At 48.6% G+C, this 21,333-nt stretch overlaps 1 protein-coding gene across 4 annotated transcripts in view; it reads left to right on the top strand.

Moving 5' to 3' along the window:
* The window catches only part of Kiaa1549 (KIAA1549 ortholog), a 126,930-nt gene that overhangs the window by 61,167 nt on the left and 44,430 nt on the right, over positions 1-21,333 (top strand). For all 4 annotated transcript variants that reach the window (XM_041675475.1, XM_041675473.1, XM_041675474.1 and 1 more), the window contains exons 5-10: positions 262-389; positions 2,999-3,182; positions 4,854-4,913; positions 6,021-6,169; positions 8,846-9,023; positions 15,355-15,539. In XM_041675475.1, the coding sequence (XP_041531409.1) occupies positions 262-389; positions 2,999-3,182; positions 4,854-4,913; positions 6,021-6,169; positions 8,846-9,023; positions 15,355-15,539 (884 nt within the window). The remainder of the gene's footprint in view (positions 1-261; positions 390-2,998; positions 3,183-4,853; positions 4,914-6,020; positions 6,170-8,845; positions 9,024-15,354; positions 15,540-21,333) is intronic.

Raw genomic sequence — 21,333 nt, 5'->3', positions numbered from 1 at the left:
TACACAGCTTTTCCTATGCCTGTGGATTCCTAGAGCCAGAATACCCAAGTGTCTGTTCAGTACAGCCTTCTGCATTTTATTAAGATAGTTGTGTGTGTGTTCAATCCTAGTATTTTAAGTAAGTAAATCTTAAAAAACAAAAGAAGCCATACACAGTGGTGCTAGATCTCAGAGAGTGGGGCCTTGTTGATCAGTTTAGTGCTGTCTCCTCTCGAACTGGCGCCTCGTTCATGGGACTTTGATCGCTGTCTTTCTTTGCAGTACTGCAGTTTGTGCCTCCGAGTGTGGATACTGGCTTCTGCAACTTCACCCAGAGCGTCGAGAAGGGCCTGATGACAGCTCTCTTTGAAGTGAGGAAGCACCAGGGGGCGTATAACCTCACAGTGCAGGTGAGAGCGCTGCTGACCGCAGGGCAGAGGGCCCTGTCCGCCAAGGCCTTTCGTTCAAAGTGCATCCTCCATTCTGGGTGCCACACGCCCTTCATCCCAGCTCTCGGAGGCAGAGGCAGGTGGATCTCTGTGAGTTCAAGGCCAGCCTGGTGCAAGTTCCAGGGCAAAGAGAGCTACATGGGTGGGGGGGGGTATGCCCTCTGGTGATGGGAACCCAGCTCCTGTGAGCCAGCGCTGACCTTTGGTAAGGTATCGAGTCTACAGCTTGACAATAGAGATTTCAGAGTGGGGCTGATAGGGTGAGCTGAAGAACAGGTTGTATGCAAGAAATTCAGTAATGTTTCCACATAGGGATGATCTTAGCTGTCTGGTCAACGAGGTCATGCGTGAGTACACTTCCCTTTCCCAGCGGTTTGCAGATCCTAGATCTGAAAGGCTTGGTGCTGGATTCGCTCATATGATGGGGCTTTTGCATTTATTTGGAATATTTTGCACAGCTGGTTTCTCTAAACTGAAAATAGGAATTGATTTTTTTTTTTTTTTTTTGTGCATTAGTGGCAGTGCTCTGAAGGTTTTGAACTTTGGGGCGTTTCAGCTTTCCTGCCTGAGATGCTCCACCTCTGTTAATGGGGCTCTTAGGGACGTCACATCTCCATCTAAACAAGTGGCTCTCAACTTCCCTAATGCTTTGACCCTTTAATTCAGTTCCTCATGTGTGGTGACCCCCAACCATGAAATTTATTTCATTGCTACTTCAGAACGGTCACTTTGCTACTGTTATGAATTGTAATGTAAGTATCTGATATGTGACCCCTGTGAACAGGGGTAGTTTACTCCCAAAGGGGCCGGGACCCACAAGTTGAGAACAACCGGCCTAAACATAGAGGATTCTTCTGGTCACCAGACTGGCTTCATATATATTCTAATCAAACTGCTAATGTTTTATGGTATGCCCCCCCCTTCTCTATTCCCTTCCTGAAATATATTTTAATACTCCAGATTTAGCACTCCTGAATTCACTTTTTGTGTCTCTCTGTTTTCCTTCGTGTGGTGAGGAACTTTTGTTCTGTCAGATTTTGGAGCGTCTGTCCTCTGAGTCACTAATTTTGCCTTCAGCTGTGTCCATTCACACTGAAATTTCTGACCAATCATTTCCCTTCATTGTTCTTTGTTCCTTTTTCATTTCGTCCTTCGCCGAGATGTTAGCAAGTTGCCTTTCTGCGTCTCTGAGGACATTAAGGAGGATTTCTAAAAGGTTTTATTCTATGTCCTTCCTGTATATCTGTTTTCTCTGCAGTATTGTCCTATATGCCTATCTGCTTTTTTGTGTCTCAGGGGCCATTGGTTGGTAGGGAGGGAGGGAGAATTAGTTACGGCTGTTGGCCTGGCTGTCCCCTTGAGGAGGTTACCTCTGTGTCAGTCCTGTCTCCTGATGGGAGAGTCCAGCTGAGCTCTGGGAGCTGGGGAACTATATCAGAATATACCAGAATGTGGGTTCTGCCTACAGCACTGTACAGCCCTGTCTCCTGATGGGAGAGTTCAGCTGAGCTCTGGGAGCTGGGGAACTATATCAGAATATACCAGAATGTGGGTTCTGCCTACAGCACTGTACAGCTTGTGGTCAGAGAGTAAGAGGCAGACTGGCCCTGCCCTGTTTCAGGCTCAGGAGGCCCTCCTTTGGGGACGGGGCCCTGCTGAGTGTTTCCCATGTCTTTCCCTTTTTATTCCTCTTTGGGTGTTGTGTTCTCTGGTGTACTTGGGGTTATCTGTTCCTGCCCTCCTTGTGGGGAGGTCTTAACTCATGAGAGGCCTTTGGTCTCCTCTGGGAGGGGCTCGCTTTCCTCAGAGGGCAGTTCTTTGGGCTGTTCGGGGAGATGGCACTGATGCTGCCCGCCTTGGCCTGGGTGTGTATTCGGCAAGACGAGTGAGTTCACGTCAGTTCACTCTTGGCTTGCTTCCTCTTAACTGACTGGACTGATTCCTACCCTGTCTGGTCTTAGGTCTTCAGCTTTCTCCCGTGGGCCTCCCCAGCTCCCTGGGGTTAAGACAAGGCCGTTTTAGCCTTTGCCTGTGTGTGTTTAGGCTCTTGCTTCTCTTGCTTCTGGTTTATTTCAGCACCGTCCCGTCCTTTCTTCATCTTGTAGAGATTAGACAGAACCTCTGATTTTCTTCCAGAGCTGTTGTGGATTAATCGCCCTTCGTTCGGCTTTCTGTTGTTTTGGGGGGATTTGGGGCTGGAGGTGGGGTGGGAATTGAATGCATGCATTCAATTCATCACTTAATGGAGAAGACATTTCCAGTAAACAGTGTTTAAAGTCTCACCAAAATAAATTAAATAAATAAAGGAACAAGCTTAGAAAGCCAGTGCCCAGTGCCTCTTCTTTTAGAATTTTACCTCCTTTTTGGTCAAGTCTTGGAGACACACACCTGTAATCCCACCACTGTGAGGCAAGGACAGTATAGTGAGACACCGTCATTAAAAAATAAACATCTTTTCACTTTACCACTGTGAAGAGCATTGATCAGAGAAGTCGTGGCAGATCTTCTCACAGTCAGGCTCCCAGCCCCATGGCTTATTCTAGCTATGCTTTCTGACCTCCCTCTTCCAGATTGTGAATGTCACCATCGGTTCTTCGCGGGTGGCTCCTCGGAGGGGCCCGGTGAACATTATCTTTGCTGTTAAAGGCGTGCAAGGCTTCCTGAACGGGTCGGAGGTGAGCGATCTGCTCAGGAACCTGACGGTCGTGGAGTTCAGCTTTTACCTGGGCTACCCGGTGCTGCAGATCGCAGAACGTGAGTACTCTCTGGCTCCTTAGGAGCACTGGGGAAGGGGCTGCTGGTGTTCTGTTGGTAGGTCTCTACTTTTAAACTGTTTTTAACGAGAGAGAGGTGGGGGGGAGAGATATGCAGTTGTTCTAGAGTGTTTTGGGGGCTCATAGTAAAAAGGGATCTGGGTGGAGAGAGAGGATTTTTCCTGTGCTCCTGATCACTCACATGTACAATGTCTCCATCATAAAATTCTCATCAGAATGGCCCTCTGATCACAGTCAGTGCACACACTGACACAGGCACCCCGTGTACACACTCTGACACAGGCACCCCGTGCACACACACACTGACACAAGCACCCCGTGTACACACTCTGACACAGGCACCCCGTGCACACACACACTGACACAAGCACCCTGTGCACACACTCTGACACAGGTACCCCAGTACACACTCACTGACACAGGCACCCCGTGTACACACTCTGACACAGGCACCCCGTGTACACACTCTGACACAGGCACCCCAGTGAGCACACACTGACACAGGCACCCCGTGTACACACTCTGACACAGGCACCCCGTGTACACACTCTGACACAGGTACCCCGTGTACACACTCTGACACAGGCACCCCGTGTACACACTCTGACACAGGCACCCCGTGTACACACTCTGACACAGGCACCCCAGTGAGCACACACTGACACAGGCACCCCGTGTGCACACTCTGACACAGGCACCCCAGTACACACTCTGACACAGGTACCCCATGTACACACACTCACTGACAGGCACCCCAGTGCACACACACTGTGGGTTTGGGGAGATGGACGGTGTTAGTGAATGAAACGTCCTGGGTCCTGACTTGGTGATTCTTACACAATGATACATTTTTCCCAAACCCATGAAACTGGATGCTAGAAAGAGTGAACTTTAAAAGTATAAAATGCGAAAGTTGGGGGCTGTAGACATGACTTAGTGATTAGCGCGTGTACATAGTGTTCTTGAGTAGTCTAGGCGCTATGACAGCCCCTTCTGGCCTCTGTCGGCACCTACACTCTACATGTGTACAAATACACACAAACACACATGATTAAAAATAAACCATAAAACTGGGTGGTGGTGGCACACATCTTTAATTGCAGCACTCGGAAAGCAGAGGCAGGTGGATCTCTGTGAGTTCTAGACCAGCCTGGTCTACAGAGCGAGTTCCAGGGCAGCCAAGGCTACACAGAGAAACCAAAATTAATAAACCATAAAAGATATGAAATTATTTGTATACAACAATTTTGGCTTTTGTACAGTATATGCACATACTGCTAAACTAACAAGCAGGGGTACAAGCAGAGACAGTTCCCTGCAGGGTAGACAGCGCTTCACTTTACCCTGAGACATTGCCAAGAGAGCTCCTGGCACTGACACACACAGCTTGCGGATGCTTTGCTTGAGAACAACAGTCACAGGAGACGTGTCAGTGGCTTGTGTGATGCCGTGGTCCTTCCCTCTCCTAGGGCCTCAGAACCTGGTGGCCCTCTGTCTTCATGCTTCTGGGGTCTGGGGTCTCGAGGAGTGCTATAGTCTAGGAAGGGTGATGTGTTGTGATTTACCCCACGCTCCTAGAACACTTGCCTTCCTGAGTGGAAACATGCTTCTCACTGTCTTTCCTCCCTCTCCAACTTTTCCCTTTCTGTAGCCTTCCAGTACCCACAGCTCAACCTGTCTCAGTTACTGAAGTCCTCCTGGGTCAGAACAGGTATGTTTGATTGATGTAACGTTTGGAGAACTGTTCGGTAAGAAGTCTGGGATGGCATGTGGCGAATGATGCACTCTTCCTGATTCCCAAATTGAGGACAAGATGTACTTTAAATTCCTGGCAGCGAATGAATGAGAAAAGGGATTCAGTTTGGACTTTGGGAATGTGTCCCACTGAGTTATGGCACAGAAAGGGCATCTTTAAAATTCATGCATCAAGACCAGGGCGGGATCTACGGGGAATCTGTAGTCTCCTGACCTGAGGTAGGATGAAGCTGAGAAGCAAGCATATATTTTTTCCTGAAAGTATTGCTAGATGAATACAGTAGTTTGGGGACCAAGGTCAGGTATTTAGACAGACTTGGACACATCCAGGTCGGTGTGTCCACAGATAGTGCCTTGTGTTTAGACTGAGGACATGGCATTTCAGTGCAAGGCTCTCTAACCTGGTCTCTGAATTCTGAGAGTCCCAGGCCCCAGTGTGCAAGCAGCATGAGGAAAGAGGGTGTCTACGCAGTCACCACTTATGGGCTCTGAAGCCTTGTGTGGGGCTCAGCGCTTTGCTTGGTGCTTAGATTCCATTTTCCAGACCTTGGGAGTGTTGAAGTGACTTCCTTAATGTTGGACCTCAGGGAGTGTTGAAACAAGTTTGGCTGAAAGTCTGTTTCCCCGTCAAGTGGAGGATAAGCTGTTTGTCTGTTTAGATGCCTTTGTCAGATACAGATAGCAAGAAGCAGGCAGATTCCCCCCTCTTCAAGGGAGAGTGGACGTCTATCCAGAGACAAGATAAGAACTCATTCTATCCTGAAGTTTGAGGTGGAGCATACCAACAGGGTTTCTTTGATCTTGTGAGACGCTGTGCTCAGAGCTTCCACTGCTGAGTTCCTTCCGCCTTTAGTTTGCCATGGACTCCAGCCACTGCCAGGGCTCTTTACTCTGTTCCCATCTAGTTCCCCTCTTTATGCCTCCTGCCTAGTAGTTAGTGTTTTGTGGTAGTCTTGTGTGGGACTTCTGCACAGGTGCACACACCCTGTCGTTGTCCCCCACCCCCCGTGTTTGCTCCTGTGTGCTGACTTGCTCTGAGGGCTTGCTTTCTTGTTGAACACAGTCCTCCTGGGCGTAGTGGAGAAGCAGCTCCATAACGAAGTGTTTCCAGCCGAGATGGAGCGCAAACTGGCCCAGCTGCTCAGCGAGGTGCCCACCAGGAGAAGACTGTGGCGCAGGGCCACGGTGGCTGCTGGCAACAGTGTGGTGCAGGTACTCACCGAAGGAGAGTGGTGGGCAGAAGAAAAGCCCCTGGGAATCTGCGATTCTCGTGCAAATGGAAAAGTCTGGTGTGAATTGATTGTTCAGATGAACACGGCAGCCTTGTGCGTCACTTGGAGTCCAGACAGAAACCTTAGCAATTCGTTGGCCTTGCCCAGGATTGCAGGGGGTGTGGTAGAAAATTTACAGTGGGTTCCTGTATCATCATAAGGCTTTGTTTTTTGAAGCACAGTTTTAAAATCACCAACAGCTGAACTTATTTAATGGTTCTGGTGGCATTTTAGAACTGAATCGGTGATCTGGGAGAGCCCTAGCAGACGGAGGGCATTTTCTGCCCTCTGTTCAGAATCTCATTTTCCCCCACCTCCTGCCAGCCTGTGCCCCAAATTGTCTTCTCTCTGGGAGCGGGCAGGCAGGCCACAGATCTGTTTGAGTTGGAAAATGACCTATTTTTTACACACATAGTCACAGAACTTTGGGGGTGGAGCTGCTGTTTAATTCCTGTCTCTGTGCGACTGGTGTGGATTTCTGTCATTGCCAGTCAGTTACAGGCTGGGAGCATCACAGAAAATGGGGTTCATAGACCATTGCAGGAACTCAGAACTAGGATGAAACCCAGCAGTGAAGGGGGACTGGTGGGCGGGGCAGGGGCTGTGAGAACAAGATATGAGATTGACCTGGGTAGGTCAGGGTGCCAGTTTTGCCTAGAATTAGTGTCCTTGTCTTCCAGCACCTTCACCACATGTGTCCCCCTCAGCCTTGCTTCCTGTTCCCCACCCAGAAACATGGTTCTTAGGCTCCCAAAATGGTTTCCTTGCCAGACACAGTCACACCAGGGGACTTTACAAAGGACTAAGATTTTAGATGTTTATTTTTGTTATTTTTAATTATGCATATGTGTGCACGGGTGTGTGCGTGTGAGCGCAGGTGTCTGTGGAGGTCAGAGGTGTTGGATGCCTCTGAGGATGGAGTTGCAGTTGGCTGGGAGCCTTCCGATGGGGGTTCAGCGATTTGAACTCAGATCTCAGCAGTACATGCTATAAACCGCTGAACCATCTCTCCAACCCAAAATACTAAGAACTTAAAAAAAACCCAATAAATAAAAAGGAAAAAAATGCACTAATAAATGTCCATTCATTAAATAAGCATACAACAAAATAAATATGAAAATGAATTGTGAAGGCCTTGCGTTATTTAGTAGCCTGTGGCTTCACAAGGGCTGAGTGCAGAGAGAGGTTGCAGAGCACCCGAAACCTGGGTGATCAGATCCCACGCTGGATACTTAAGCCTCTTCAGATAGGAGCCTCACTTCTGTGGAAGGTCACCAAGCCTCCTCAGACCCACGTCACCTGACAGATTGCCCGGAGGCCATGCTCTGTTTCTGGTCTCTGCGAAAGGCATTGTAAACAAAAGTACAAGGCTCTTCACCTGAACTTTGTGGATGAAAACGGAAACACTGAACATGGGCTAGTGAGATGGCTCTTGCTACCAAGTCTGGACCTGAGTTTGAGCAACTCCTGCAAGTTGTCCTCTGTACTAGGAGGGACACGTGTGCCCACACACACACACACACACACACACACACGCACACACACAAATAAGTGCAGTTTTAACAATTAATAAAAGAACCAGGCATGGTGGTGCATGCTGTTAATCTCAGCACTAGGGAGGTAGATGCTGATGAGGCTAAGAGTTAGGGGTCAGCCTGGTCTACGTAGTGAGTTCCAGGTCTGCCAAGGGTCCAGAGTGAGACCTTATTTCCAACCTCCTTCCAATTAACAAAAGAGTTAACAGATATTGAACCAACGTAACTGTCTCGGAATTAGGGAGTGGGTAAAGAGTAGATCTTTATGTATTGGAATATTCTCCAGCAATTTAAAAAATCAGTACTGTGAAATGTGCTCTGAAGAAGCTGGAGAGAAGAACATGAAGGACAGTCCTGAACTAATACAGGGAAGGAAAGGGGAGGGTGCTGACTCTTCAGAGAGGCTTTCTATAATTGGTTGAATTTTCAAGAGGGTTTCACTTTCTTCTTTATGGTTTTTTTTTTTTTGCATGTGTTTTTCAAAATTTCTTCATTGGGCCACATAATTTTTATAATAAACACATACTTTTCGTCACCCAAGTGGTTGACTTGGAGAGATACCTTTTATGTTGTGGTTCCCGATATAAATCTGATTAGCCGTCATCCAGAAAGAATGCTGAAGTTAGACCTTCCCATGGCTCCTTCTAGAATGGACAGCTTTCGGAGTCTTTAACAGACGTGGCTACCGCTGAGAATGCAATTTCAATGAGAAGAATTTCCAGACTTTTTTATATAAAGGGGAGGCACACAGGTCACTCCCATGACATGGTGAGTTTGTTGAAGGTTGTCGGTTACAATTCCATCCTGTCTGGTGGTGTTCTGTGCACTCTCTGAGTCCCTTTGTCTCAAAGAACACACTAAAACAAAACAAGGTACAGTTGCTATTCTACACAGAGGGCCTTTCACTGTAGCTCTGTCTCCCCCAGAGGAGAGTAGGGAGATTCGGGGTCTCCAGAAGTGGCCATGAGCTTTTTAAGAGGGCTGGGACAAATCCCAAGTCACACACTAGGGACTGAGTGCGCTGAGAAGGGGCAGCTGGCACTGTGAACTTTCCCGATGCTGATGGACTCTGTCTGTCTCAGGTGGTAAATGTGTCCAGGCTGGAGGGAGATGACAATCCAGTACAGCTCATCTACTTTGTGGAGAATCAAGATGGAGAGAGACTTAGTGCAACCGAGTCTTCAGACCTGATCAACAAGGTCGATCTCCAGAGGGCAGCGATCATCTTGGGGTACCGGATTCAAGGCGCCATTGCCCAGCGTAAGTCCAAGAGTCCCATCCTGCCAGCCATGCTGGAGGCCAAAGCAACTTGTACTCTGATAGAGAGGTCTGAACTACAGCACTGACCTGTGTGTGGTGGGTTTATGTCTTAAAACCTTGTCCTGAAGTGTGTTTATGGAAGAAGCTGGTTGTTGATGTCCATTTGCTGAGGCTTTCTTGTATTTTTCTTAAATTTATTTATTATAAATTATAAAATATGCACTGTGCGAATGTGCGTGCATGCATGCATTTGTATACCTGCCATGGTATATTTGTGGAGATCAGAGGACAACTTTGTAGACTCAGTTCTTTCCTTCCATATTTATGGGGTTCTGGGGTCCCAGCTCAGGACATCAGGCCTGTGTGACTTTATTTGTCCTTCGTTTGCTGAAAACTCCTTTATTTTTATTTCCATCGGTGTGACTGTGGCCATTGCTGTTGTTTTTCCTACCTCACACCTCATATTCGTGGAGTTACTAGTGAGTCATAGGACCTTATAGCAACACGAACATCCTTTCCTCTACCCCTATGCCAGTTTTCATTTCCAAAACTGTCTTAGGTAAAATAATGCACCTATTCTGTTTTTATTCCAAAATCTTCCATGTCACACCCTGCATGTTGGTGGGGCCAGTGAGTCACTCAGGAAGCTGGGAGGTGCCCTCTAGGCTGTCTGGCTTCCTTCGGGGCCTTTTAACACAAAGGAATCCCTTGATCCTTACCCTCTTCTTGATCCTGTTTCTCCCTCACCCTCACCTCACACCGCTCTACGATTAGAAAGATGCGTTTGATATTTCTTATTATTGTTGGAAGGTGCTTGGCCCTGCCCTTTGGCAATGCTTGCTCTTAGTACCTCTTTTCCAACTGCCAGATTTGGGGTGTGTATTTAAAATAAAGAATAGGGAACAGCATGGAGACTGTAACTCTCCAAATACAATCTGACAAGTTGGACTGCTGTCTTGGTGTGGGTGTTTCCTCTGTTATTCAGAGCAGTCCTTGGTAGCGTGTGGGCAAACCTGCTCCCGAAGTAGAGGGATAGGCAGATGTCTTTTACATCAGGGAACCCTGAAGAACTTACTGAGGACAGGTAGGAGACAGTGCTTTTTTTTTTTTACTTCATCAGTATGCTTATTAAAAACACAGACTGATGGACCATGCTTAGACGTCATTGTGGATGTGTGCTGATGTCCGTAAAATGGGAAAAATACACAAATACACGCCGGGCAGATGTAAAGACGCAATCAGAGATGACCACTGAGACAGTCCCATTTCAGACATAATCTTGTAATTAACGCCTGAGAGAAAATGGTATAATTTACAGTCCCATCAACACTCGCAGAGGCCAGGCGTCACCGGCGTGCTAGGACCACAAGACATGTTTTTGTTCTTCTCAGGTAGCTTTGTGCTTCATTATGAAGGTCGGTTACTGCAGCCTAGCTTGTCCACTCACGTCACTTACACTTTCCGGATGAAACCATTGGCAGATGGGGAGAAACTGTAGCCAGCTTCGTCGTAACATGCCTTCCGAGTGACTCTCGGTCTTCACATACTGTTCTGTTTCTTTCCTCTAAGTGGAGTGACGGTGCTGGAGAGATGGCTCAGTGGCAGCTTTTGCAGTTCCCGGCCCTCACATGGCAGCTCATGACCGGCACAATTCCAGGTCCGGGGGACCTGACGCCCTCCTCTGGCTTCTGCATCAAACACACAGGGTGCACTCCTACTTCTACCAAACACTCATATCCATAAACTAAGAATAAACACATCTCTCAGGTAGATGGAGTGACTCTGGCAGAGCCATATAGAGGAAGACAGTCCACATGGAGGCCGCCCACCCCCAGGCATCTTCCACTTTATGTCTTCATGTCCTTCAGGTCCGGCTTCTGGAGCATTGCAGCCCCGTTATATCAGCTCTAAGCTGTGGCACCCTGCTCTCCCTGACAGTCAACAGTGCAGCTTTAAACTCTTGTTCTTTTAGATTTTAATTTTATGTGTACCGGTGTTTTGCCTGTATAGATATCTGTGTACCACCTATGTCCAGTGCCCACAGAGGTCAGAAGAGGGCATTACATCCACTGAGACTGAAGTTATAGAGGGTCATGTACCACCATGTGGGTGCTAAGAGCCAAACCCAAGTCAACAGGAAGAGCAGCAAGTGCTCTTAACCCCTGAGGTGTGCCTCCAGCCCAGCTTTTAAACAATACCTTTGAAATTACCCTTTGGTGAAATCAGTCCCTGTCCCTGGAGACTAACCGGTGTGAGGGCTGCTGTGTGCACTTCCTTCGTTTGGTGGACCATGGCGGGAGAGGTGACGTCATACCTTTAGTAGGCTGTTTGGTGTGCTTGGGAAATGGCTGCGTAAGTGGGGTCTGTTTCAGATCAGTGAGGAAATAATAAAAAAGCACTTCCTAGCACTGTATCCAGAGCCGGAGGCTGATGCTGAGAGAGCCGCCTCCCTCCATGCTGAGGATACAGGCACCTGGGAAATGGCGGGGGTGCAGATTTTCAAACACTGGCCTATCTATCAGCAGGCAAGTCAACAGTCCTCCAAGTGCTTGTCACTCACCAGAGTTACAGGATTAACCAGTGCTGGCTTGATCGAAAAATGAGAAATCCACAGGTAGCTTCTGGCTGGCCCCAGAGCCAGAGATAACCCGAAGGCAGGAAGAAGGGATGAGAGCAGGCAGACTGATCGCAGTGACATGGGCTGGGTGAGCCGTTTCTTCCCTCTGAAGCGCCCATCCTGACATGGACCACACACATGCCCTGAAACCCCTCAACAAGTTCAGGTGACTACTGTGTGAGCCTGTTCAGGGGTTCTGGGCCTGTATGCATACCGTGGGGCTTCTGAGCTTAGCCAGCACTCACAGTGGCTTCTTATACAACATGCCTGTATCATTCTTCCTGACACAGCTTCCCATACCAAACATGCATGCTCCTGACACATCTTTGCATACCAAACATGTATGTACAAGGACCCGAAAAGACCCAGCCTGGTTTCCACACACACAGGGCCCTGGGTCCTCACCTAGGAACAGTGTCATCCTGAGTCTATCTAACTCTCAATGAAAGCCCTGAGGGCAAAGATTGGGCGGTCATGTCCGTCTGACCAGTCCACCTTCCCTTCTCGGGTGTGCTTCACTCTTCTCATGGAAAGCTTGTTTAACCCTGCTCTTGTCTCCATCACCTGACCTGAGGACTGCTCAGGGCCATCCACGCAAGCATCCTGGGATTTCAGGGTTGGTAGAAGAAGCCTCACTTCCTAGCAGGGCCAGTAAAGGGGCCTTGAGGACGCTGTCTATGCCTCTCTGTGGTTTTCCTAGATTAGCGCTAAGAGGAATATCAGTCCTCAGCTCCTCCGCTGAGCTGTCACCACGTCCATGCTATTGCTTGTTCTCGGGCACAACAAGCAATTAGTGTGAATTCCACCCAGGCCACATTGTAAAATCCAGTCTTCGTTCTCTCAGTGTTAAATACAAACTTCTCTACGACTTTTCACTGGGGGTGGAGAGAGGGCTCAGTGGCTAAGGGCACTGACTGCTCTTCCCGAGGACTTGGGATGGATACGCAGCCCCCAAATGGCAGCTTACCGCCCCGTGTAAGTCCAGTTCTAGGGGCTCTGACACCCTCTTCTGACCTCCGAGTGTACTGCCCCCATGTGGTACACGGACATACATGCGGGCAAAGCTCCCGTATATATGAAGTAACAATAAATAATGAATCTTTAGTGTTGTTGCTCCATCTCTGAGCAGACATATTTTGATCCTAGAAGAGGTATTAGCTCCTGAGATGGGAGGGAGCTCAGGCCTTAGTCCCTGCCAGTCACAATTTAGGGGTGTTTGAAAAGAAAGGGCTTGGAAGCTGGGGTGAACAGAGAGGAAGGGTTATACAGCATCTAACACTAGTCTTTGATGTGCAAAGGGCATTTTAGGAGAACAGCGGGGCACCATTTTTGAAACAAAGAGTGTTGTCACAGGGAGGCAGGGGTGTGAGGGGGGACAGGAGGAACATTTGGGTTTCGAGACTGGGTCTGAGTGGGAGAAGCTCTGAGCTCCCAGGAGCTTCAGAGGATCAGCACGGAGCGAAGAGGACACAGGGCAAAGGATCAGCTAGCGAAGGAAATAGGAGCGGGGAAGGAGCAGAAGGGCTCATGCAGGGTCATCTGAGCCGTGAAAGGTGAGAGGCCGCTGTGAGTGCAGACATGCAGTTACAGAGGATACAGCTCATTCCAATGTCGTCTAATAATCGATACCTGTTACCTTTAATAAAGAAGTTTCCATTAAGATCCATGTTCCAGGGGTTCAAAGAAGGTCACAGGTTAGGAAGACAATACCCCAAAATCCCATGTTCAGACTTCAGTTTCCTAGCAAACACCCCCTTTAGTTAAACCCAAGAGTCCTCTTTAAGGGAAGATTGGTAAATACGTGTATTGGAGGGAAAAGGGAAGAAGAAATTATGTAATTAAAATCTCAAAAACTAAAGAAAAATCACATGTGTAATCTTGACATGTCTGAGCGAGTGGAATTGACTCTGCTTGGTGCTTGTGGCCTCCTCCTCCCTTTGTTTCCAGAGCTTGTCACTGAGTATAGACATTCTGCCCATTGGGTTGTGCCCCTCAGGCCTGGTGAGTTGGACGCTCTGCCCATTGGGTTGTGCCCCTCAGGCCTGGTGAGTGTAGACGCTCTGCCCACTGGGTTGTGCCCCTCAGGCCTGGTGAGTGCAGACGCTCTGCCCACTGGGTTGTGCCCCTCAGGCCTGGTGAGTGCAAACGCTCTGCCCTCTGGGTTGTGCCCCTCAGGCCTGGTGAGTGCAAACGCTTTGCCCACTGGGTTGTGCCTCTCAGGCCTGGTGAGTACAGACTCTGCCTGCTGGGTTGTGCCCCTCAGGCCTGGTGAGTGCAGACGCTCTGCCCACTGGGTTGTGCCCCTCAGGCCTGGTGAGTGCAGACGCTCTGCCCGCTGGGTTGTGCCCCTCAGGCCTGGTAGCCACTCTTTTCTTTCTCTGTAAATCTGACTGTTCTAGGTGTTCTAGGAATGTGTCTGGTGTCTCCCAGATGGCATGTTTTCAAAGGTCATTCCTGTTGCGGCTATTTTGAGAGTCCTTTTTTGTCTTCTTTTCTCTTCTGTGTTTGTGTGAGACAGGGGTCCTACTCTGTCACTCCCTACCCAGTTCCTTTGAGACAGGGTCTCTCACTGAACCTGGAGCTAGGCTGGCGACCACAGCCCAGCCATCCTCCTGTCTGTGCCCCACATGGTGCTGGGGTTGCAGGTAGGACTGTGACCATGCACCTCTTTGACATGGGCACTAGGGGTCTGAATTCAGGTCCTTACACAGAGAGCCGTCTCCACAGTACCCCACTTCCTGTTCCAACGCTGGATAGTATTCTGCTGGGTGGATGTACCACATTGTGTTTATCCATCTGTGTGTTGGCGGCTTTGGGCTTCTCCACCATGGCCGCTGTGTTAAGTGCAGCTGTGGACAACCCCGTCTCTGTCATGTTTTCAGGTGCTGAGGTGGACACGGCCCACTTGTCTTTGTTGTGGTCCTGTAACTTATAGTCAGACATTTTTGCTGGAACCATGGGTTGCCCAATAATGACACAGAAACTTATTATTAATTATTATCAAAGCTTGGCCTATAGCTTGGGCTTGTCTCTCTAGCGCTTATAACTTAAATGAACCCATTTCTGTTCATCTGTGTGCTATACAAAAAGATTATTCCACAACAGTACTTATTGGCTGTTTCCGCAGGCAGATAGCACTATTAGCAGATGCCTTTATCTGGGGATTCACTCCTTGGTGGCTTTCCCTTCCAGCACTAGAGCCAGTGTGCCCTTGAAGGGTTTCGTCTGCTTATTCATCGGCACATCTTGCCTTTAGAGTGGTGTCTGGCACCGTTAGTAAACATTTGTAGTTAAGGACAGAGAGAGAAGTGAGTTGGTAGAACGGGGAAGAGCTTCCTTCTCCCAGGTCTCCAGGTTCCAGCTCGTGTTCTGTCCAGAGACCTGGGAGGTGATGCCCGCTCTGTTGGATATGGTGGTTACAGCTGTATCGTGAGCACATTTGAAGGGAACCATTTTATGAGATGTTATAGAGTAGGAAGAATAAACTTAACACTGGGAGACTAGAATCAACCAAGCTTTTGTCCTCTGGCACGTCATGTGTGTCATTGTGATCCCTGGTATGTTCTTTGTGCAACATTCAAATATGCCTGGGTACTGTCATCTCTTGAGCTGTGTGATGAGCCTCAGGTCTCTCAGAGGAAGGCACGTTCCGTCCAGCAGATGAACGAAGGGCACATTGCTGAGAACCTTTCTCCCTCTTCTGCTCATCTGCAGCTGTGGACAGAGTGAAGAGGCCATCCCCAGAGTCCCAGAGCAGCAACCTATGGGTCGTGGTGGGCGTGGTCATCCCAGTGCTAGTGGTCACCGTGATTGTCGTCATCCTCTACTGGAAGCTGTGCCGCACAGACAAGCTGGATTTCCAGCCCGACACGGTGGCCAACATACAGCAGCGGCAGAAGGTAAGCGCCGACTCCGGTGTCCGCACGAGCATCTTCATGGGGCAGAAACAAGTCCAGACTTGGATGCTGAAGGACAAGGGAGGGCCACTGAAAGACCGCTTCGGTCTAGTGGGGGCTGTCCTCTGTCTTCATGTCTGTTTACCGTAGCCCCAGTTCTCTGTGTTAGGAATGTATTCCAAGAACAGGACCTATAAGACAGATGCGAAGTGAGCCTGGGATCCACTGTGATTTTAACGTTGAGGGACTCTGTAGAAGATCAATTCATTCTAGGAATGGGTTGTGATTCGTTCACTCTGGCTATTTTTGTTTGCAAAGAGCAGTGGCCATGCAGGTTCCCTCAGATCTGTGTGTCTTTCCTCATACACAGATCCACTAGACGGCTCTCCTAGTTTCTTTCTGTCCGTGTTGGAAACCCATTTGTGTGTATGAGAGAGTGTGTGTGTGAGAGAGACAGAGAGTGTGTGTGAGAGAGAGAGCGTGTGTATGTGTGTGCACGTGTGTGTGTGTGCATGTGTGTGTGCATGTGTGTGTGCATGTGTGTGTGCACGTGTGTGTGTGCACGTGTGTGTGTGCATGTGTGTGTGTGCGTGTGTGTGTGTGCACGTGTGTGTGTGCACGTGTGTGTGTGTGCACATGTGCACACCTGAAGAGATCAGAGGAGGATGGTGGATTCTCCCGAGCTGGAATTAGAGGTGCTTGTAAGCCACCCAGTGTGGGTGCTGGGAACCAAACTCTGGTCCTCTGGAAGATGAGCAAGTGATCATAACCATCTCTCCATCTCTCCAGTGCCCCTTGAATCATTAAAAATTGGTCATACATGTTTTAAACTTCTATATTATGATGGACTCTAGTCTTCCAGCATAGCCTAGCTCTTTGTTGTTGCTCTGAGTGGTTGTCCACTGAGAGGGGCTCTAAAAGGTGACATCCTCTGTGTCACCTGCTGGTCCTGATTCGTTTCTCTTTGGATAAAGACAAAGAAATCTCAGTCCCAGATTCTCTAGGTTTTTTTAATGCCCCTTTCCATGTTTTCCATGCCCCTGCTGGACTCCCTAGTTGGATTTAGGCGGGGGGGGGGGGGGGGGTTGTTTGCTTTTGGTTTTTTGAGACAGGGTTTCTCTATAGCTTTGGAGCCTGTCCTGGAACTCGGTCTGTACAACAGGCTGCCCTCCAACTCCCAGAGATCCGCCTGCCTCTGCCTCCCGAGTGCTGGGTTTAAAGGGGTGCACCACCACTGCCTGGCTAGTTTGTTTTTTGTTTGAGTTGATTCACCTGCACCTAATTTGGCAGCGGCTGTTTTCAGCTTCCCACTTTTCATTTGTCTCTCCAAGGCATTCAGTTTTGTAGGAATAGTAGTTCTTTTTCATATGAATATTTTGGACTTTCTGTGATGTTGCCATATGAGCTTTCATGCAAAGAAATTGACTTGGGGTCAGCATCTGGCATCTCACCTTGCCTGCATTCGAGAGGAAGTCTCTAGCTGTGGCCATTGACCAGCATTCATGTCAGCCTGTTTAGTCCAGCATTTGTGTCAGCCTGTTTAGTCCTGCTGCTATATTTATTAGCACACGCCTACTTGTAAATCTTGGAAGGCTTGCTCTATTCTGAAAGTGATAAGATCAAGCAAATAGCAAAAGAGCAAGAAATAAGATTGCCATAGTAACCTTCTGATTTTATTCAGATGGTCTCCAAAAAAAAAAAAAAATCTACTAGCCAGGCACAGTGGTGCATGCCTTCAATCCTAGCTCTTGGGAGGTAAAGGCAGGAATATCACAATTCAAGGCAGCTGGGACTGTGTATGGTAAGACATTGTTTCCAAAAAAACAAAGCAAAACAAAACAAAATGGGCTGGGAAGTGGCTCAGTGATTAAAGCAGGACCAGGGTTTAGATCCTCCACACCTACATAAAAACTGGGGTGTCTGGTGACTGCCTGTAATCCCAGAGCATCTGAGGAGGAGACACGATTTCTGGGACAAGATGGCTAGCTAGACTAGACAAATTTGCAAGGTTTGGGCTCAGGGAGAGACCCAACCTGAGAGTGATTAGGGAGACAGCCAACATCAACCCCCACACATGTGAACATGTATCCACATACCACACACCCATAACCCATGGAGAAACAAAAATGAAGCAAAATCCATAAATATTCCAAACCTCAGCCTCCTAAATAAAAAGTAAGTTTCATTTTTAAATATGTTATGTACCTATAATAGTAAATAAAGAGTATTTTGCTTTCTTATGAATTAATGAAAAATCTTAATTATATTGCAAGCTTATGGCTATCAATATGCTAGCAGCTTTTTATGCATGGATGTTCTCTTTCCCCCCATCCTCACTTACTATTCTATGTAGTCTGCTGGTGTCTGTAGCTGTTATTGTTAGGGTAACAAACGACACGGAAAAGGCGCCTGCCATAGTGTTCAGTGATTCGTGGCATGAAATCGGATCAACAAGAGGGAGGGACATGTTTTTTGTTCTGGTGAAAGAGCGTTGTTACGGGGGTTCTTAGCCCATAGAGATGTTTGGGTATTTTCTGTTCTTTGTTTCTGCCATACCTGCTCCTTGTGGAAGCCTGGCGCATTGTAAACTGCTGGAGGTCAGCGGCTCCCCAGCTGAAAACAAGACATCCCCGAAGCTTTCTCCCTTACTTCTGCTTCTGTGTTAGTTCCGTGTGGCAGATGTTGCTATAAATCAAATGGATGGTTCCAAATAAAACTTCCAGCCGGGGGAGTTCTTTTTCTTCAGGGGCTGCAAGGGTCTCTGCGGACACACGGCTTTGTTGCAGTAAAGATTGCGTGGTAGAACCCCAAAGTAGTGACTGTCTGCTCACACTGTCAGGAGGCAGCCGCATCTTCGTTTGCTAGTGTTGCAGCTGTCTGCACAGGCTTGCCACGGGTCTGCAGTAGGAAGACCGCGACCGCCCCTTAGCTGAAAGCAAACCTGTCCACTTTCTCCTGAGGCTGCACAGCTGTGGTGAAGGGCCTGTCGCCTGTCCCCTGAGGTAACGAGTGCGGTTCTGTCCTGTGACTGTGGTTGGCATCCCCACTCCTGTGGCTTTCTCTCTCTCTCCTGTTCAGCCCACCCTGATGCTGCCCTGTGTCGCTCTCTGAAATCCTCCAGCAAATCTCAGAGTTGCCAACATCTGGAAACAATAAATCTACCTGACCTGCGCTCCCAACCCCCTCCCCCTTGTAACCAAGAGACCGCTTCAGATTGTCTGAGGGCCCATGATGTTTGAAAGACAAAAAGAGGGAGAGACTAGCGTGTCTTAGGTTTCCAGGCAGGCCGTCCTGATGTCCGGTAATAACGGGAAAACACCACGGATCTTTCCTTTATTTGTATTTGCTTTCATCTCTGTCCAAAGCCACCATTTGTTATTATTACCTACAAAACTGCAGTGTGGATCCTTCTCACCATAAATGGCTGGATGTGTGTGGGCCCCATGGGAATGTGTTTCTTCCAATGGGAGCAGCCCATACCAATGATTAGTGTGGGATTGTAGCCCCTGGGTGGTTCACACCCTGAAATGCTACTAAAGTTGGCAGTGTGGGCAGCCAGAAAGAGCTGGCCACGCCATGCACATCCCTTGTCTGGACTCCTAAGTGTTCGGCCAGACTAAATTACAAGCACCAACAGCAGGTTCTCTCTCTGTGTCTGATAGGGTGATAGTTGTGGAGAAGACCCAGTCTCTCCCAGATTGACCTGCAGCAGTAGAAGCATGGCAAATTTGGGCTGTGGCAGCTTGGGGGGGCATTCTGCTGCCTTCTGAGAGGTGATGCTGGGCTGGAACTGAGGTGCAAGAGGCCGGTGGACCTCTGTTTTATTCACAGTTCTGTTGCTGTGTAACACAACACCATGACCAAGGCAACTCTTCTAAAAGCTAGGATTTAATTGGGGCCTTGCTTACAGTTTCAGAGGTTCAGACCATTATCGTTGTGGTGAGGAGAATGGTGGCACCCAGGCAGACATGGTGCTAAAAAAATAGCTTAGAGTTCTACATCTGGATCTGCAGGCAGCAGAAAGACTGACTGGGTCTGGCATGGACTTTTGACACCACTGGCATAGTCCTCCAACAAGGCCACACCTCCTAATCCTTCTAATCCTTTCAAAGAGTCCCACTCCCTGGTGACTATGCATTCGAATATATGAACTGATAGGGACCGTTCTTACTTACGCCACCACTACCTCGGAAGGGGTGTGAGAGCTGGAGCAAGCTTGTAAGGAAGGGCACAGCCTAAACTCCTGTGACAAAGGACCCATCTCAAGAGCCTTGAAGAGGTCTATGGGATTGGAACTGGTACCACAGGTAGCCATTGCAGGATATCTGCCAAGGGGAGCAGTCTGGACAGCTGTCCATTTGCAGGGGTCACTTGGGAAGGCAGTGTGGAAGAGAAATGCCACCGGGTACTCCTTCCCAGCTCCGGACTCAGTCTTCTGGATCATTAGCACCCTGATGGTCTCTGTCACCCATGGTTCAGTGTGGCCTGTGGGTACCAGCACATTATGTTCTCCTTCCAGCCCAAGGACACAGGGCCCCAGGTGGTCGAACTGAGGACAATCCGATGGCCGTAACTCTGTCTTGTCTTCACTTTTTAAATGGAAGCCCCATGGTGGCTATGGGGGATTTTTCATTAACTGTTATCAGTCAGGTAATGAACTCATAAAATGGCACTTTCCACACCATTGCAGGGGTTTTTTTGGGGGAGGGGAGATTTGCTTTATGGTTTCTGTTGTCTTCCCTGGGGATCCGATGGACCCAAGCATTGGGGGCTTTGCTGTGTCTTGTTTCATATGGGTCTTGTTATATCTATGGCCCACATGGTTTAAAATTCATCACGTGTCTTTCTTGTTACTTGGCCGATCTGCTTGCCTAGACCTCCCTGACTTGTTGGCAGCGTGTTCCCGTGGGGCCAGGCAACGTGGCTTGTCCCCCGAGTGATATATAGAAAAAAGAGCGAAAGAACAAAAGAACCATCTTTCTCCAGAAATAACTGGCCGTAACTTGAATATTGAACACCCGAATTCATCATGATTCTTTTTCTTATGAAAAACCGGTTAAAGCCCATTTGCACACGGAAGGAAGGTGGGGATACCATGCCAGCCTGGCTTTAGTCTAGGTTTTATTTTTAAGGAATGGAAAAACTAGTTCCTAGGGGTTCAGAAAGCAGGGGCTAAACTAAAAGCAGTGAATTCCCTGGGTGGGGGAGGGGTGGTATTTTATGTAATTTCTCCTTCTGTGCGTTGGTGGCTATTGTGCGGTGTTTAAGCACAGATGAGTGCCCTGTTTTTATGGTGGTTGAAGGTGATGACTTCCCAGCTCATGGGATGAGCTCTGATAAGGATGTTTGAGGGTGTGTGTTGGGCCGGGTGGTAGCCAATAGGACTTGTGTCTTGCGTTGACTCTTGGTCGATCAACCTAGTAAGCTCAGTGTGTCGGCTGATTTTTGCGGAGCCCATTCAAGCATTAGATATTTATAGAGGGTCTAGTGTGGGTCACGTTGCTACTTTCCAGGTATTTTATCTAAACCCCCATCTATAGCTGGGGTCGATGCCCTGAAGGCGCCACTGTTAATATTTACTACTTGGCATTTTATCAACCGATCGCCTTGAGCGTGCCATCCATCTGGTTTGCTCAGCCGTGGCATTTGGGAAGCCATTTTACATATCTTGCCATGTTTGTGTCTGACCCGAGCCCTGCCATGCTCTCACGGGAGGTGGTTGCTGCTTGGCCGTGGCCTGTGTGGACGGCGGGCGCCGCAGAGGCCAGTGCTGTTTGTGTTTTGACATCAGTTCTTT

Source organism: Microtus oregoni, unplaced genomic scaffold (assembly GCF_018167655.1).
Source record: "Microtus oregoni isolate MIOR12 unplaced genomic scaffold, Mior012 000026F_ref0000081, whole genome shotgun sequence".
NCBI classification, from domain to species: Eukaryota; Metazoa; Chordata; class Mammalia; order Rodentia; family Cricetidae; genus Microtus; species Microtus oregoni.
Note: the sequence above shows the minus strand (reverse complement) of the source record. Positions and strands in the feature narration are given on the sequence as shown.